The sequence below is a fragment of the Girardinichthys multiradiatus genome, chromosome 9 (assembly GCF_021462225.1).
Source record: "Girardinichthys multiradiatus isolate DD_20200921_A chromosome 9, DD_fGirMul_XY1, whole genome shotgun sequence".
NCBI lineage: Eukaryota > Metazoa > Chordata > Actinopteri > Cyprinodontiformes > Goodeidae > Girardinichthys > Girardinichthys multiradiatus.
The window spans coordinates 21961945-21981018 of record NC_061802.1 but is presented as its reverse complement, the minus strand read 5'-3'; the positions used below and the strand labels follow the sequence as shown (position 1 = coordinate 21981018).

The following is a 19074-nucleotide window of genomic DNA, read 5'->3' as shown; positions in this document are numbered from 1 at the left end:
TGCAGAGCCATCAAGTAATTCTGGAGAATTGGAGGACCAACAAACTGCAGCAGAGACTAGAAACCCGAGGGATGAGCTTCAACAGAAAACTGACAGGCTGACTTTAATACAAAAGGCACACCTGGGACAATGGCAGTTGGTGAACAAGTCTCTTTCTGACCTTATGTGTGTTGCTCTTTGTCTGGTTCAGCCTCGAAGTGACAGAGACAACGATAACCAGCAAATGCCCATGGTTGAAATTGAACCAGAACCTCAGAGACGCCATATTATTGGTCTGATCTTGAGAAGGCTATGCAGGGTTTTCAGATATGCTGGAGCTATTTTTGGAAATATTTGCAGAGGAATGTCACCATTTTTGCAACAAGCTGGAAGACCAATAGTAGCTGCATTTCAAACAGCCAGAACCAGAATTGAAGGATTCTTCAACATAAGAATCAGAGAAACTTCACTTGCAGCTGTAGGAAGGCTTAGAAACTGGTTAGTTGAGATGGATAGATTGTTTTTAGATACATATATGAGAGTGCGAACCTTTGCTCGTTATTTGCTAATGTCTTCAGTGGATTTTCAAATGTGAGTACACTATGGAGCTAAATAGGGGCCATAAAGTCTGTTCAAATGAAAAAAAATTAACCTGAAAAATAAAAGTTTGTTCAAAAGAAAAACATTTGAACCTGAAACATTATTTTGAACCACCCCAAAAAAATTAGAAAACTGGAAAAAAAGTTTTGCAACTGAAAAAAAAAACAGATGTGAAACTAGAAAAAAAAAAGTCCAAAACTACTTTTCAGATTCAAGTTTTTTTTTCGAACTTGCAGATTTTTTTTTTGGCTACAAACTTTTGGACCTGTTTTGGCGTGGGGGGCGGGGCTTCAGATCACCGGGGGTGCGGAATCATGACTGACAGCTCAACACAGCGGCTGAACAACATATTCCCAGCTGTTGCATTCAGGGACCGTGGGAACTGGAATTATCTGTAATACATCATCGATATTCTATATATATGTGATTGGTTTTGAAAGATAACATGCTTCACCGATAGAAGCAGCTTACGTGAATACACGACGCGCATCTTAGAGGAGAAAATATGACCTTAACAGATTTGTGCAGCATTTTAAGTCCGTGTTGGAGATTTCCCATGCTCTCAACATCAAGCAAAAGAACCGCCAGACTAAGAAGCCGGAATGAAACCAGATGCAAAACGAGCTGGTATTTTTCGAATATCCTTGCATAATTAAGCCTGGACTTGTTTTCACATGGACTGGACTCGGGTTTTGGTTTCTGGTGCATTTTTGATTAAAACGTGTTTGGTCTCCATTTAGTGAAGTGACTCACAGCCAGGCAAACTGGCATACGGGGCAACCGGGGAAATCCCCGGTGGACCGCTGGCTTAGGCATTTCTTATTTTGTGAATGTTTAGTTTTTAATAACCGCCTTTCACAGATGCAGGGCGCTGGGCCAGTGATTCAGCTCGTGGGCCGGTGGTTCACTTCAGCCCGGGAACCACCGGCCCACGAGCTGGACCACCGGCCCACTGCCCTGCACAGACGCAGGGCGAGCGCGACATCAAGTACGCAAGAGGTTTCTTGGGCGCTGATATTTTTCTGGACCATTGTGCCCTAAACTATGCCATATCAACCTGTTAAGGATAACCTTTATTTAAATGACTCATAGCTGTTTGTCCCACTTATACCATAAAGATATAAAGTATAAGTTCTAATGTTTCCTTTTTGTTAGAATAGGATAAGAACGCTCATCGACACACATTACAAAGATAAATGGCCCAATGTTTGTCATGGCTTAGTGGGACGGTGGTTCACTTTATATATATATATATAGTTTTTAATAAGTGTCACAGCACGCAGCAGAGCTGATCTGCCTGACTGGAGCAGAGGAGAGGTTTGTCCGAGCAACCGCACCCTGTTGGCGGTCAGACCTCTCGGAGTTTCTCCGATCCTTGGTCCCCAGAAGCGATCACACTCTATCTAACACTGACTCTTAAATGAACGACTCTCAAACAGTTTCTAACTTTCAGCTCCTTTCATCTAAATTAGGTAGAGGAATTATTACAGAGATCAGCGCCGAGGCTCGTCTCGGACCGTAGCCTCTGTGAAAGGATGAGGAAGAGCCTCGATAGAAGGTCACATGTAGTTTTATATCTGGCACTCCGATGCAACGGATGTGCCCTCCCTCAGTGTTTATCAGTAGACTGTGTGTCACCATTGTGGTGTCTATCTGGTATGTTGTGTAGTAGCTGGTGTCCATCAAGTGTGCTGCTGCATTCTAATCAAACCAGTTACAGCCTGCTCCACCATCAAACCCAGTGCCCCAGCCACAGGTCATTCATGACAAACATTGGGCCATTTATCTTTGTAATGTGTGTCGATGAGCGTTCTTATCCTATTCTAACAAAAAGGAAACATTAGAACTTATACTTTATATCTTTATGGTATAAGTGGGACAAACAGCTATGAGTCATTTAAATAAAGGTTATCCTTAACAGGTTGATGTGGCATAGTTTAGGGCACAATGGTCCAGAAAAATATCAGCGCCCAAGAAACCTCTTGCGTACTTGATGTCGCGCTCGCCCTGCGTCTGTGCAGGGCAGTGGGCCGGTGGTCCAGCTCGTGGGCCGGTGGTTCCCGGGCTGAAGTGAACCACCGGCCCACGAGCTGAATCACTGGCCCAGCGCCCTGCATCTGTGAAAGGCGGTTATTAAAAACTAAACATTCACAAAATAAGAAATGCCTAAGCCAGCGGTCCACCGGGGATTTCCCCGGTTGCCCCGTATGCCAGTTTGCCTGGCTGTGAGTCACTTCACTAAATGGAGACCAAACACGTTTTAATCAAAAATGCACCAGAAACCAAAACCCGAGTCCAGTCCATGTGAAAACAAGTCCAGGCTTAATTATGCAAGGATATTCGAAAAATACCAGCTCGTTTTGCATCTGGTTTCATTCCGGCTTCTTAGTCTGGCGGTTCTTTTGCTTGATGTTGAGAGCATGGGAAATCTCCAACACGGACTTAAAATGCTGCACAAATCTGTTAAGATCATATTTTCTCCTCTGAGATGCGCGTCGTGTATTCACGTAAGCTGCTTCTATCGGTGAAGCATGTTATCTTTCAAAACCAATCACATATATATAGAATATCGATGATGTATTACAGATAATTCCAGTTCCCACGGTCCCTGAATGCAACAGCTGGGAATATGTTGTTCAGCCGCTGTGTTGAGCTGTCAGTCATGATTCCGCACCCCCGGTGATCTGAAGCCCCGCCCCCCACGCCAAAACAGGTCCAAAAGTTTGTAGCCAAAAAAAAAATCTGCAAGTTCGAAAAAAAAACTTGAATCTGAAAAGTAGTTTTGGACTTTTTTTTTTCTAGTTTCACATCTGTTTTTTTTTTCAGTTGCAAAACTTTTTTTCCAGTTTTCTAATTTTTTTGGGGTGGTTCAAAATAATGTTTCAGGCTCAAATGTTTTTTGTTTGAACAAACTTTTATTTTTCAGGTTCAATTTTTTTTCTTCTGAGCAAACTTTTATTTTTCAGGTTTAAATTTTTTTTCTTTGAACAAACTTTATGGCCCCAATTTAGCTCCATAGTATTCAACCAAGGACTGCGTTGGTTCTGATTTTCTTTTTGTGTGTATTTTTAACCATTTCCTTGCTGTTATGTTCTAAGGTTTGTGTTATGTTCATTTCTTGTGTGTCCATTATCATTAGGTGCTTTTCTTATTACTTCATTCTTTTATTTCTGGCCACCTGGTTTACTTTATCCATGTTTATCCATGCTGGGTAAGTTACTTAAAAAAAGTAATTAGTTATAGTTACTGTTGGGACCCACAGCCATGGATTACAACGTGAAAGTCCGGTACAAACTTTTCTGGAACTTTCAAAATAAATCGCATTAACCCACTTCCAGCACAGCCAGGAAAAGGGGGCAAGCGGACTTCCCGTGATGCCACTGTCCGTATAAACCCCCCCCTAACGAATCGACTTCTTCCACACTGCTCCCCTGCGGGACTGGACAGGAGAGACACGCGCGCTAATGTCTCTTTGCAGGCATACAGACATAACTCTTCAACTGGATCCAAGAGTATCATAAGATCACGCGGTCATATGCACTAAATTAAGTACGAATGAATTGCTGTTTGTGTATCCGGTATTCATTCATTAACGGGGATAATTATGGTACAAGCGTTGCTTGACTTTCTCTCTGAGGTCTACAAAAACAAACTGTTCCAGAGAGTTTCCCCGTAGAGACCCTGTCTCTACAATGTGAAGCAGTTTCCCAAAGGAAGGACAACGGGACGCATCACCGTGGTAACGTGCAGTTTGGTCGGCGGACAGAGCGAGCCGCCTCACCCAACAGCTACGGTGGTTAGCTGCAGCTAACCCTTTGTTCACAGTGCTTCACAGAGCTTTCTTCACACTTCGTCGTCGCCCGGACAGCTTTTCCTCAGCACGGTTCACATACGAGGTTGGGTTTGGGCAGAGTGGTAGAAGTAGTTTAGAATGAAATAATCTAAATGTTTTTCATTTTATGAAGTTTGGTTTTGTTTGTGTTGAACTCAGCTATCTTGGTGCTAGCAGGTTATCTGTGTTTGTGTGTTTTTAAAGTTAAGACAAACTTTACTTGAAGGGTGATTTTAAACACAGAAGATTGATAATAATGTGCCGTCCACGCTTATACATTTTAACCTTTTTATTAACGGTATTTAAAGGTGTGTGTTTGATTCTGATGCTAAGCTATAAGCTTCTTTTGTTAGCTTTAACTGCTAACAGCTAAGAACACGTGCTTGCCTACTAAGATCGTTTACCCAAAAAGGTTGCTTTTCAATCCAGTAAAATAACATTTCCCTAAACATTGTTTTGCTAAACTTGATAACTAAGTAAACACCATTAAGCCCCATTTCTCCAGAAAGATTTGGCTCTTTTTCAAAATATTTCCTTAAATATTTTAACATTTCCTTAATAATATTTCTTTAAATATTATTTTAATCAATAAAGGCAGCTAGTGAAACACCGTTGAGAATTGGTCATTCAGAAGGTTGGTTTTATTCAGCAAATCATTCTTTAAAATATTTTATTAAAATAATATTTTATCTGATCTTGCATTGTGAATGGTTGTCTAAAGGTATACCAATTATTGCCTAAGTTGGTTCCAAGACTAACTTAACTTCATTTCCAGTTTCTTCAAGATAATCCTTGGTTTTCAAACATAAATATTGTATGGTAATGTTGCATCACTCTTTCGGTCATGGTTTTCAACCTTCTTTGATCAACTTGTTTATATTGTACATAATCCATTAGTCTTCGTTATTCTTTAATTCTGCTTGGTAGTTTTGTTGGATTGTCTTAGCATGGTGAAGAGTTTGTTGATTGAAATATGTTTGACTTTGAGTTGACTTATTTTTGTTAATAAATTCTTGTGTTTTAAGAAGTTGTGTGAATTCATTCCATGTGTTTGCAGAGTTTATGCTGTTCAATAATGTCAGAGCTTGGATCATCCCTTTTGATTTTGTCCTAATACCACCATTTGGGTTGGTATTCACAGGACAACCCTTAACAGACCGAAATATTATTTAAGAACATATTAATATTAAATATAAAATTAAATTAATATAAAATTAAATATTAAATAATATATTCATAATCATAGTCATAACATATTTATGGCGTTCCTGCGGGTGGACATTATTATGAACAGCTTGCGCTGTACTCAAATGAGGATGAATAAACCACAACTGATGATGACAGTTGTGGTTTAAATCAAGCTTTAAGATAATGTATCAAACTTCATGCGCAAAATAAAATGTACTACAGAAATATGAAAGCATTAAACTCACCGTAGGATTTGCGTTTGCCTCCATGGTCACCAGCCTCGGTGATGCTGGTATTTCTTCAATTTGAGTTTGCGTCATGTGATTGGCTGGGTGTTGGAACCTGACATCCATTCCTAATGTCTGTGACCAGAAGTAACCTTGCCATTTTTACAGCGAATTTTTAGACGCTGAATTTGAGCAAGTTGAATTTGAGGACAATGAAACTATTGTATTTGAATTTTTAAAAGTTGAATTTTTTATATGCTGAATTTTTTAACACTGAAAAATTAAATTGAAAAAATAGGTATATTGAAAATTTGATCACTTTGAAATAGTAATGTGAATTTTTTTAACAAATGAAAACCATGTACAAATAAGGACACTGAATTTTTTTTTAGGTTAGAAATATATTCTGAATTTATTTTAACACTGAAAAAGTAAACACTAATATACAACATTCAAATTTCAGAGGCATTTTTTATTCAAATCCTGATGGCACATATTTACTTACATATTTACTTCCATGCAGGTCTCCGTATAAAACAGAAGCTAGCTACGAACATACAGGGGTTGGACAATGAAACTGAAACACCTGTCATTTTAGTGAGACAGTCCATAGCAAATTGTAAGTTTACCATGTCTGTTTGGAGGGTGACAGGTGACAGTTATGGAAATGATGGTTATTAGTGGTTAGCAGTGATACCTCACAAGTCAGTGAATGAATGATGAGGTTCCCTTGCTTTTGTAATGATAATGTTTTACATGTGAATTTCCATTTAGCACAAACATACCAGTTTTCTGGTTGTGTGGTAAAATTAAATTCAGCATTTTGGTTGTACTCTTTCTTAATCAGATTCTTTTTCTTTATCAAAACCACACCTGCAGAACTAAACAATCTAATCAAATTCTAGGCTTAATGGGAGAATTTACCAGCATGTTTTATTATGGAGATTGTCCAAAGTAAATATCCCACAGCTGTCACTTGCTAAGAAACTCTGTAGATTACAGGCCACTGAAAGATGGTGTTTTAGCCCATATTTGCTCTTGCCTAACTGGCTTTGGTCTGCTGTGAATGACCAGCCTACCTGTTGAAGCATGATCTTCTTTGAAGGTATTGTTGCTAGGTTAAATCAAAACTGTAAATTTGGAATATTTATGACCTGCACTAAAATTCCTAAAATGTTTTACACAAGGGCAGCATGGTGGTGCAGTTGGTAGTGCTGTTGCCTTGCAGCAAGAAGGTCCAGGGTTCAATTCCAGATCCAGGGGTCTTTCTGCATGGAGTTTGCATGTTCTTCCTGTGCATGCATGGCTTCTCACCGGGTACTCCAGCTTCCTCCCACAGTCCAAAGACATGCCTGTTAGGTTAATTGGTCACTCTAAATTGCCCTTAGGTGTATGGTTGTTTGTGTGTTGCCCTGTGATGGACTGGTGACCTGTCCAAGGTGTATCCTGCCTCTCACCCATAGACTGCTGGAGATAGGCACCAGCTGAGTAAAGGTCCAACAGCTGAAAAATCATACTTAGTCCAATTAAAATTTTCCACTGTCAAGGAACTGGTTGGTCCAGGAATATGCATGCATATGAAGGTTAAGAAATTCCCTTTAGTTTAACTCCATGTAATCTTTTACTTATTTTACATAAAGGTCCAATGCTTAAAGAATACAACATGACATTGGACAACCTTGTCAAATACCTCTGATTACATTAAAAGGAGAACTTTGAAAACATTCCCAGTGTCATAGAGGGATTTAATCATTGCAATGAAACCATGCAGCGGACCAGTCGGCCCAGGGAGCTGAGTCAGAGAAGATGGGAGTCAAGCATTGGAAAAAAGAAGGCGACAGAAGCAAGGAGAGATTACGACAGGTTAAAGAGCATCCGGATGGATGATGATGATTATTTAAACCCTTTTTAACCATATTATTTCAGATGTAATGTTTGTTTATTTGACTTGTTTCTTCCTATTCTAATATTCCAAGTTATTTTTTTGTATATTCCTCGTTGATTTAGATACCGTTGAAAAACTGTAGCTGGGTCCATGAAACAAATGAAATAAAAAATCTTAAACATGTCTGTCAGTCAAATTATTATTTCAAAACAAAGCAGAAAAATGACCATGATGTTGATAAAGTGTGGCAACATTAATATCTGTTCCTGTGTTAAATCACCTACCCTCGGTGCTTTACGGTAATTGGCCCGACACCTTAACGAGCAGGTGCGTCACAGGTCACCAAGCCCCTCCTCGGGAAAATGCTGATTCTTCGTTTTTGTCGATTGTTGAGCGTCTCGGTTGCATGGAGGAGTTAGTTCGCGGAATGAACAGCAGTCTGCAGATTAAATGGATAGAGGTTTTTCGGTCAGTCGAGGATGAACTCAGAGGAAGCTCTGGTCATTTGCTCTCCAGCCTCGGTGTTTTTTGGCGTCATTCAGTCGCCTCCTGTTTGTCTCCTGAAGCGGACAAACTCTGCGTGCCCGCTGGTCTCACCTTGCTCTCCGCCGTCCTCCTGCTGCTCTCCGCCGTCCTGTAAGTGTAAGCAGGGTTCAGGATTTGACCGGAGATTTAAGGGAGCAGATCTTGCAGTAAATCCGATGTTGCTGTTTCAGGATCATGTGTCAGAAGTGTAAATTAAGAGGGGAATATTCAGGAGAAACCATCTTGGTCTTCTACAGCTTTCTGGGTCACCTATGCAGCAGTGTGGGAGCTGTTTTGTCGAGCCAGCTGCTCATACAGGTAACTTAATTTAATATTAAAATACATTTCATCTGTTGCACCTATGCTTTAACCCGATGGGAATTATATCTGTCTGTAGATTTTTATGGGTGCTTTTGCTGCTTTATTGGATGCTGTGCAGTGTATCTTCTGCTGCCTTCCAGTGTTTCTTTGCTGGAACTCCAAAACACGTAAGTTAAGATAAAGCTCCAAATTTTCTAAACAATATGACCTGTTGAAAGTATGCAAAACAGCGCAGCTGCTAGCTCAGGTGTGTAAAATATTTGCCACACACAGACCAAACTGTATAGGCAAACCTGAAAAGACACTTATCAGTAATCCTGTTGATAAACACACAAATGAAGCAACGGAGAATTTGTTTCCAGTCTCACTAACATAAAGAGATACTCTGGTGTTCTCCTGCAGAGCGGAGGCTTAGGGCGATGAAGAGGCGCAGGAGACAGCATCTTCTGGCTGTAGGTGTGTTGATGGTGGTGGCAGGAGGATTTCTGAAGTCCAGAGTTGACCCAGCGCTCAGGTCTGTCAGCGGGAGGAAGCTGCTGCACAGCTCCATGCAAATCTCCAGTTGGAGCCCTATAATGGTGCGGCTGCAGAGTCAAATGTCTGTGAAAATACAACTAATGCCATCCTATAAGGGTCGACATAATTTGCAAATTGTGCACTTTATAATCAAAATATTTCACAAATACTAATTTGAAAGGTGTGGTGTGCATATGTATTCGTCCCCAACACCACCAACAACCCCTTTGTCCATATTTTTTAGAATGGCCCTTTGTTGCAATCACAGCAAGTCTTATCAGCTTTGCAGATCAAGAGACTGATTTTTTTTTTTTTGTCCATTCTTCTTTGAAATATAGCTCAAACTCAATATCTAGACCATTCAGAGCCTAGGCAATTCTACCACATGGATACTATTTGATCTTAGCCATTCTAATGTAGCTGTGAGTGTATTTTTGGGTTGTTGCCCTGCTGGAAGGTAAACCTCTGTCCCACTCAAGTTTTTAACAGGATTGCTCACATGTCCTACTGGAAAGCATAACCACATTATGATGCTGCCACCAGCATGTTTCATTGTGGGGATGGTGTGTTAGTGGAATGTGCTTTTTGTGTCATTTGACCAGAGCACCTTGTTCAACCTTTTGCTTTGTGCCTTACATGGCTTGTGGCACAATGCAAAATGGATTTCTTTGAGCAGTCATTCAGGAAATCAGCATCTTATGTACAGGCCAGGTTTGTGGAGTTAAAACATTCTCCTGTCAACAGATTCTTCCACCTGAGCTGTGGATCTCTGTAGCTCCTCCAGAGTCTTCATGGGCCTCTTGGCTGCTATTCTGATTAATGTAGTTCTTGTCTGGCCTGCCAGTTTAGGTAGCTGTCCATGCCTTTGTAGGTTAGCATTTGTGCCATGCTATTTTTTTAAATGACGACTTTAACAGTGCTCCCTGAGATCTTCATAAACATAAAATAAACATAACATTTAAAAAGCTATTTCATCCTTGGAGTTGATGAGTCTTTTTTGTGTAGCTCAAATGCTAATAATTCACCTCATTTCCCCAAAGGACAACAAAGAAATCCTTGGTTACATCTTGGGTCTGCTGGCCTTTGTCATTTCCTGGACCTCTAGGTTCCCTCTACTCTGCAGAGCAGTAAGTGACAAGAACCTGGTACCAGAGATCCAGAAAATCATGTTCACAGAGTTCAGTTGCTTTCAAAAAAATATTTTTGTTTCTGTTAGAGGAGAGGACAGAACTTGATCCAGATGTACATTTTCTCTGGATTGCTTTGCTCTGTATCTGGTGCCCTCTACACTGCAGCCATCCTCCTTTATGACGTCCGGGTCGAATTTCTTATCAGAGTCATGCCTTGGCTGCTGTCATCGATTGGCTGTGTCATCCTGGACCTGCTTGTATCCTTATGTCCAAGCATCCGGACCCTATTTGCAACTTGTACATTTGGAGTTATGAACTTTTCCAACTCTATTCTCATGCAACACCTCCAGGTTTTTAAAAACATGACTGCAGAGTTGTAGGACATTGCTTCATTATGTGCAAACTAAAGGTGTTTGATTCCTAAACAACTTGGTACAGAACCAAAAAACATGACCATGTGTCAGGTTTTGTAGATCATTTAGTTGCTGCTTGAATTAGGATTTGCATTTGTTTGTTTCTAGAATGTTGATATTTAACTCAGACATGTCAGATTTCAATCATCCACTGGTGGAAGACAGGAACCAGGCAGATGACGATGAAACTATCAGCAGACACAGAGAGACTTTTAGACATGCAGCGAAAACCTTCATCAGCACAAACAAATGTAAGTTTGTTACATCTCTATTGCATTAACCAGCATCTCTTTTCTTGCTAATAGAGAGTTTCTAATAAAGATCTAATTGAGTGTTGGTATAAGATTTACTTCTGCCAGAATAAGGTGAACCAGTATTTGTTGTTTTTCATTTACCAATTTCTTAACCAAAAAGGCTGTATATGTTGTGATGAAGGTCCTCTCGTAATATTTCTTAATAACTCTGCTGACCCCTGACCTACTCTCTAAAACGGAACCAAAGGAAATTTCTTTCCCATCAAAATGCCCTTGACCTATTGTGATAGTTTGCCTTGGGTGGAATTCTTTTGTACCCTCACATCCAAACAACAGATTTTTAACCTGTACATTTTTGCAGCATCCCTTGCTGAAGGTTGTCTTGTTTTTTCAATTGGAACATTTGTAAAACTAGATGTACTCAGTTGAGGTGTTGGTGCATCTTATCAAGATACCTCATGATAAGGCCCTCATTTTGAAGGTTTTTCCCAGCACAGCCTACTGGGAAGAGAACCAGATCTTGCTGGAGGGATCCTAAGTGTACCTAAATTGTCTTTCTCCAGCAACAACTGAGGCAAAGCTTTGTAACGTGATCTCTGGTGTGTCTGCTTAAATATGGAACCAACAGTGAATAATGTTAAAAATAACGACAATACAGTCACCTTTGGGGTGTTTTCCAGCATCATTGATTGGGATTTATTTTTGTCATAAGACATTTTTTACGATAACAATATGAAAAATGCCAATCCCTAGATTCTAGCATCAAAGACCTTAAGACTGTTGCAGAAGATGTCTGATTTAGTGAAAAGATACCAAAAGCATGTTCACAAATTTAAGTTCAGTGAGTTTATAAAGTAGCACTTACAGAATTTAGTCAGGGCCACTGCTATAGATAACATAAACATGAACAAAATAAAAATATTTGAATTCCAAATTAAAGATTTAGATGTAAAGAAGAGAAAATGGATTTATATATACAGTACAGACCAAAAGTTTGGACACCTTCTCATTCAAAGAGTTTTCTTTATTTTCATGACTATGAATATTGTAGCTTCACACTGAAGGCATCAAAACTATGAATGAACACATGTAAAATTATATACTGAACAAAAAAGTGTGAAACAACTGAAAATATGTCTTATATTCTAGGTTCTTCAAAGTAGCCACCTTTTGCTTTGATTACTGCTCCGCACACTCTTGGTATTCTGTTGATGAGCTTCAAGAGGTAGTCACCTGAAATGGTTTTCCAACAGTCTTGAAGGAGTTCCCAGAGATGCTTAGCACTTGTTGGCCCTTTTGCCTTCACTCTGCGGTCCAGCTCACCCCAAACCATCTCGATTGGGTTCAGGTCCGGTGACTGTGGAGGCCAGGTCATCTGGCGCAGCACCCCATCACTCTCCTTCTTGGTCAAATAGCCCTTACACAGCCTGGAGGTGTGTTTGGGATCATTCTCCTGTTGAAAAATAAATGATGGTCCAACTAAACGCAAACAGGATGGAATAGCATGCCGCTGCAAGATGCTGTGGTAGCCATGCTGGTTCAGTATGCCTTCAATTTTGAATAAATCTCCAACAGTGTCACCAGCAAAGCAACCCCACACCATCACACCTCCTCCTCCATGCTTCACAGTGGGAACCAGGCATGTAGAGTCCATCCGTTCACCTCTTCTGCTCCGCACAAAGACACGGTGGTTGGAACCAAAGATCTCAAACTTGGACTCATCAGACCAAAGCACAGATTTCCACTGGTCTAATGTTCATTCCTTGTGTTCTTTAGCCCAAACAAGTCTCTTCTGCTTGTTGCATGTCCTCAGCAGTGGTTTCCTAGCAGCTATTTTACCATGAAGGCCTGATTCACACAGTCTCCTCTTAACAGTTGTTCTAGAGATGTGTCTGCTGCTAGAACTCTGTGTGGCATTGACCTGTTCTCTAATCTGAGCTGCTGTATTTTAATCTGAGCTGTACTGTATTTTAAATGTATCACTAACATTTTCAACTTCTAGCAAGATTTAAAATCTTGAAATAGTTAAGAATAATGTTTTGTCACGTGTATGAAATCTGTCGTTAATTCATATTTACACATCTTGTGTAAAATATTAAAGTTTTCAGTCTTTTCCTCAAAGGCAAAGAATGTTCAGAAGCTGACCGAGATGGGTCAATACATGGATGTCAGTGGCCAACAGACAACAAAAGTACGTAAATAATGTATTTTTCCAGCCTCAAAAACCATAGCAACAACATACTTAAAATCAAATCTGTACTCCTTGTTTAGTGTGTCGTTTTTTCCTCAGTTACTGTCCCTTAAAGAATTGACATTGTCTAGAGATGGATCACACGGTGGACCTGCTCACAGGATGGTGCGAGTGGTCAGAGTTGACAGTCTTTGCTCCTCCGATACATCCTATAACTCTTCATCAGACAGCACTGATCTGGAGGTGGGTTGAAATCTGGTGCAGAGATGACTTGTATGAACTAGCCTATCAAAGCAGACATGTAAGACACATTCTTACATTTAAGGCAGAATATTTTTCCCTTTTGCACCCCCATTGTCCATTGCTTAGCCAGTAATATGCCTCAGCAGATGCCTGGCAAAAGTAAATATACCTCCTAAACCTTTTCACATGTCATTAAGTTGGAACCACAGACTGTATTTTGTTGGGATTTATGTGATAGACCAATACAAAGTAACTCATTATTATGAAATAAAAAGAAAAGCATATGGGGCTTTTGTGACATTTTTCTGAAAAAAAGTCAATATTCGAAGGTATATTTCTACTGGATTTGCACATCAAATTTTGCCAGTTCAGCTTTACAAAAAAGAAAAAAAGAATGAAGCTTAGTCAGATTGGAAGAAGAGCCTCTACAGTATGAGCAGTAATTTGTTGACAGTCTGAGAATAGACTTTATCTCAGACTTTGTCAACACAGATTGTATTTAGATCTGGACTTTGGGCAATTTTGATACACAAGTATGCTTTGATCCGAACCAGTTTATTGTAACATTGGCTTTGAGTTTGAAATTGTTGTTCTGCAATCTCAAGTATTTTAAAGCCTCTAACAGATTTTTCCCCCAGATTGCCCTGTAATTATCTTCCAATATCTCCCCCATCAAGTCAAACTAATTTCCTTATCCCTGTGGCAGCAGCCCCACATCATGATGCTTCTACCACCATGTGTCCCCCAGCAGAAGGTGTGTGCAGTGTTAGTTTTTCTCCACACAATAGTTTGCATGTATCGTCGTCCAAAAAGTTCAGCTTTGGTCTTATTTGACCAGACCAGACCAGACCTGAGCACCTTCTTTCACGTGTCTCCTGCATGGCTTGTAGCACCTGCAAACGAACTTCTAATTACAATGACTTTCTTTTTGACACTGTTCCTCGACTACCTTTTTAATTTTTTGTTTCGAATATTTTTAAAAGCTTTTCCATCAGCTTCCCAGTTATGTACTATTTTGTGTTGGTCTAGGACATAAAATTTCCCAAAAATATTAAACTTTGCTTTTGTAACAAGACAATCGTGAAACGTTCAGGGTGCATAAATACTTTTTCAAGGCACCATATTTCAAAACAAACAACACGTTCATTAAAACATTGTGACAAAGTGCACTTTTTACACTTTGCCACTAGGTAGAGACAGCGTGTGGATAGTAGAAATAATGGTGGTTACTGAATATGGATGAATAGTGAGGGTTTTCAGACAGCTTAAACTTTAATGCCGACTCAAATCTGCACACTGCAGCCTAAAAAGTTAAGATAAGTAAAAGTTCAAACTTTAATTTTGGTTAGATTTGACATATTTACAAATTTGACAGGTTTCCTCTTAATCATCATAATTGTATTTTTAGTTTTATATTTCTTAAAAATGTATCTATTTAAGGTGCTCATGAGACTAAGCGATGATGGTGACTAGGCGATGATGCTCTCTTGCTTTAACATGTGACTTTTAGGAGAAGTAAGTCAGAAGACGGCAATTAAAGCTACTTGTAAGCAGACGTTTGTCAGCATGTTCAAACATGGACCTCTATGAAGGGATGTGGTGAAAAGAGGGGAGGAAGGTTTGTGTTTTAACTGTGCATTGCAGAGTACCATTATGCCAAAGGATCAACTACTGGCAGCACAGCAAAAACCAGTCTGGTGTCAGATGGCTGACTTTTATGTAATTTTCTATTTGTCTTGTAATTGCATAGCTAGGGTTTGCAAAGGAAGTGAAATTGAAAGTTTTTCATATCAGCTTAATTCTCACACACAACAGAGTGACTCCTTTTTTGTCCTGCTGCAGAAGCTCTATGTGGGATTCAATTCAAAAATATATGAAGAAGTATATAATAGGATGCAGTTTATTTAGAAACAATGGCAAACTGTTCAAGCAGAAATAATTACAGGTTGGTGCTTTTCACCAAACAAGGAAAATGCAAATGATTTTTAGCTTATGTCATATGTTTGAAAAAGGAGACTTAACAGTGTCCAAAATATGCGTTTAGTTTTGTGCTGGATGCTGTACTGCACATGCATAGAATAAATTTCCAGAGAGGAATTCTAATACAGTCTACTACTGTAGTTTCCAAATAAAATGTGTTTTTAGGGCAATACATTTAGAGAACAATGAACACATGTATTATGAAATTTGAATCTTGACTTATCAGTATATAAAATATGAAAAGGTTTTTCTTCCCTTGGTTTCTAAATGGAAACCACTGTGCATTTAAAACTACAGCCCTCTTTCAAACTTCCAACTGCTTGTTAAACTTAACAGAAGCTGTTTATTTGGTGACATAATGTAGAGCGGGTTTCAATAAAATTTGACTTTGTGTCTAATGTTTAAATTATTGCTGCATATTGAGGGATTGCTGCAAAGTCAACAACACATTGCAAGCGACTGCCAACTGTCTCTACATACTCATCAGGGAGGAGTGAATGCTGCAAGTCAGTGACTCAATGCAATCTGCTGGGTTTCCTCAGATAGAAAACTTTTTAACTAACTCGAGTATCTGTCTGTACAGTTTGACTTTATATATATATATATATATATATATATATATATATATATATATAAAACACCAAATTTATTTTATTTAATTGCTTTTTAGCTATTAAAAAAAAGAAGTGGTCACAACTGTTATTGAGCTTTATAAACTGATATAAACTGCTGCCAGCAGCTTGAAATTTCTATTGTCTTAAATGTTTCTTACACATTTCTGCTGAGTGCTGCGTCTTGACAAGAGTGAGGCGGAGGGCTTCGGCGATGGGTGGAATTGTTTGGGATTTGCCTTGTGGCCCAATTGTTCTGCTGTAAAGAATCTTTGATTAAAGACCACCACTGGGCTGGGTCTGTCTGCTTAGGAAGTGGTGCAGAATGGTTGGCTTCTCTATAGGAGGCCAGGGCTACCCCCTTGCTATTTTGGGAGATGTTTATGGTCTCTTTTCTGATGCCTGCTGACCGGGAATTTAACTGTGGGAACAATACTTAACCTCCAGTGTTGTAGGTGTTCACCTAAAAACAATAAAGGCCCTATTTCAAGTTTATTCACAAAGGTATCTGAGATTCCAGCTAATGTTCAGAGATTAACTAAAATGTATTAAGTGAAGTTTCAAGTCCTTCCCCAAACCTTTAAAAACAAAAGGCACAACAGATTGTAAAAACAGCATTTAAATAATTATCATGCCAGTTTTAATTGGACAGCTAGCTAGCTTCGCTAAATGAAAGTCTTTAATTACTTTAAAGCTACATAAAAGGGGTTTAACTGTTTGAAAAAAAGTGGGTTTTCTTTGTTTTTTGAGTGGGCCCAAATCACAAAGAGCCACCCATAACTACAATCTAAGAAGTCAAGTTGAAAAAGGAGAAATTATATTTTATTGTCCCTACATACCAGATGTTGATAGCAACCCAAATAATCCAAGCAAAGAAATATAAACAAATTGGTTCATAATTTAAGCTATGTTTAACAAAGCAGAAATTCACAGGCAGCGAGTATTAAACACATGAAGACAATGAGATTTTAAAGAAAGCCAAGAAAGACGTTTTTTGTCAGTATCTAGAAAGCAACTGTGCCCCCTGTCAATGCGAGTTGACATCAACTGCTTTAGTTTAAAATTATGCTCTAGAAGTTTTTCATTGCCAATGTATCGCACAGGAAGCAGCTGATGTTGGGTAAATGCAGGGAGCTCTCGCAAGACTTTTGCAACCTTATTTTTGCAAAACACACTGACATAATTAATTATAGATGTGTTTCTATATTTTAAGGTTTCAGTGTGTACAATTTGAGCCATAATACTCAAGTGAAAAGAACGCAGTTTCTTCATAAACCATCCATAACCAGGGTCTCTTCCTCATATTTCTGAAAAAGGATTTAGAAGAATAAATCAGAGTTAACAAGAGACAAGGATCATTCTCAGAGTAATTTAGAAAGACCTGGAGTTGGCACACATTTTTATTTCATGGAAATGGTAAATTATGCTCTCAACCAACATCCGCCCAGGCTACTATGGATTCTCACTGCACAGTTACACTGCTGAAGAAAAAGCACGTTGAAAATAAGCAAAACATTTGGCCAAGCCACTCAAATAATGTGATAACATAGTCTGGTCTGAAGAGACTAGAATTGAACTATTTGAATGATATTACACTTAAAATAGTTGCAGGTTAGAGTTTTGTTTGTCAGTGTGTGTGTTGTTGGTACCCTTGCACATACTGTTAGCCGCTTCATTGGACTCTAGTTTGTCATTTAATCACAGAGGCGGCTGTGGCTCAGTGGTAGGAGTAGTTGTCTTGCAATCAGAAAGTTGTGGGTTTCAGTTCCAGCTTCCTGTGTGCGTTTGTGAGTGCGATTGGGTGAATGTGGCTCTAGTGTTAACTGCTTTGAATGGTCGGTATGACTGAAAAGGTGCTCTTCAAGTTCAGTCCATTTACATTCCCACCTCCTGGGCAGGCAGTGCAAATTCAAAAGGATTTCTTCAAATGCATGTGCTGAGTAGATGACAAATATCTTATGACAAATATCTTACCTTCCCTTCAATAGGATGAGACCCTTACAAGTAAAAACATATTTGTAACATCAATTAACAACTAAGGACTGTTGTGGATATTTGATTATTGATTTTATGTTGGGTGGAAATTTGGTGTAGATGAGTAAATACGTTTGGAAATGTAGCGTAAGTGACGACTTTCACCACTTTGTCCAACTGAATAGACATGTGATACGTCTTTTAAAAAGTCTTTTTTCAAAAATATATATTTCTTATATGGCTAAAGAATATTGAAAACACCTACTATCATAATTCCTTTACAAAAGAGCAAAGACTGAATAAAAATTGGTTTTCTGCAATGATGACTTTTGTGTGTAAACACAACTCTGGTTTTTCTCTTTAGTTGAAGACCAGTGATATTCCTCAATGAATTTGAATCACTCATTGCTCTGAAAATGGGCAGAAACTAGACTGAAAATTGGTGAAAAAGCAGTTAAAATCCTTTTGAAATACCTTCAGTAAGCCTGAATAAATGTTTAACAAGACCACTTTAAAAGATTACAAGAAAGTCTGGCTCCCTGGCTGTAAAGTCTGAAGAACCTCCCCAGGTATAGCAAAGGGTAACATGGTGCAAAATTGTTCTGTTACTAATTATATAAGAAGATGTTTCTAAACTGTATTGGAGTGTCATGATTGCCAAAAGGCCCAACCAGAACTGCAGTTACTTATTACACTGCATCTTAACTTGAAGGAATATTGCATAACAAAACCCTTCTCTTGTAATTCTTTGTTTTCCAGTGGGACTTTGAAGCTGCAATTGCACAGTGGAGTAAACCAGCAGCGAAACCACAAGAGGGGGACGAGTTCCCCCTCCAAGACTGGCCAACCAACCAGAGGCCCTTTAGTGTCTGCATTTGCTCCATGGCCGGACACCCGCAGAAAACTCAGTGTTCTGCAAATGATAGCAGCTCTACTGCGAGCTGAGCTTTTCTTTCAACATGTCTGATACAATCAGTTTGGCATTAATAAAAGCAAAAGCAAGTGTTCTTTGCTATCTGTGATTGTATTGCACAGTGTTATGATGCAGTATGTAATGCATAGCAACCTCCAGATGAGAGATATAATGCTAACAAATTCTAGTGTCACTTAATGTTGTTTTTTTTTGTGTCCAGTCACTAATGCGCAGGTTCATCTCATACATTAAAATATCATAGAGTTAATTCACTTCAGTAAATCGATCCAAA

The 19074-nt window shown here is 39.1% G+C and overlaps 1 protein-coding gene across 1 annotated transcript; it reads left to right on the top strand.

Annotated features, from left to right (window-relative positions):
* The first annotated feature begins 7263 nt into the window (after nucleotides 1–7263).
* tmem44 (transmembrane protein 44) lies at nucleotides 7264–18876 on the top strand. Its single transcript, XM_047373809.1, has 10 exons — nucleotides 7264–8347; nucleotides 8428–8554; nucleotides 8634–8724; nucleotides 8960–9135; nucleotides 10114–10200; nucleotides 10290–10460; nucleotides 10754–10867; nucleotides 12993–13061; nucleotides 13161–13304; nucleotides 18629–18876. The coding sequence occupies exons 1-10, from the start codon at nucleotides 8118–8120 to the stop codon at nucleotides 18812–18814; spliced, it is 1395 nt and encodes a 464-aa protein (XP_047229765.1). The 5' UTR covers nucleotides 7264–8117; the 3' UTR covers nucleotides 18815–18876.
* Nucleotides 18877–19074: the final 198 nt, after the last annotated feature.

Excerpts from the sequence above, each read along its gene's own strand:
- tmem44 (XM_047373809.1), top strand. The coding sequence starts at position 8,118 with ATGGAGGAGTTAGTTCGCGGAATGAACAGCAGTCTGCAGATTAAATGG. Across the intron at positions 8,555-8,633 it reads CGAGCCAGCTGCTCATACAG|ATTTTTATGGGTGCTTTTGC; the intron begins GTAACTTAATTT and ends ATCTGTCTGTAG. Across the intron at positions 9,136-10,113 it reads CCAGTTGGAGCCCTATAATG|GACAACAAAGAAATCCTTGG; the intron begins GTGCGGCTGCAG and ends ATTTCCCCAAAG.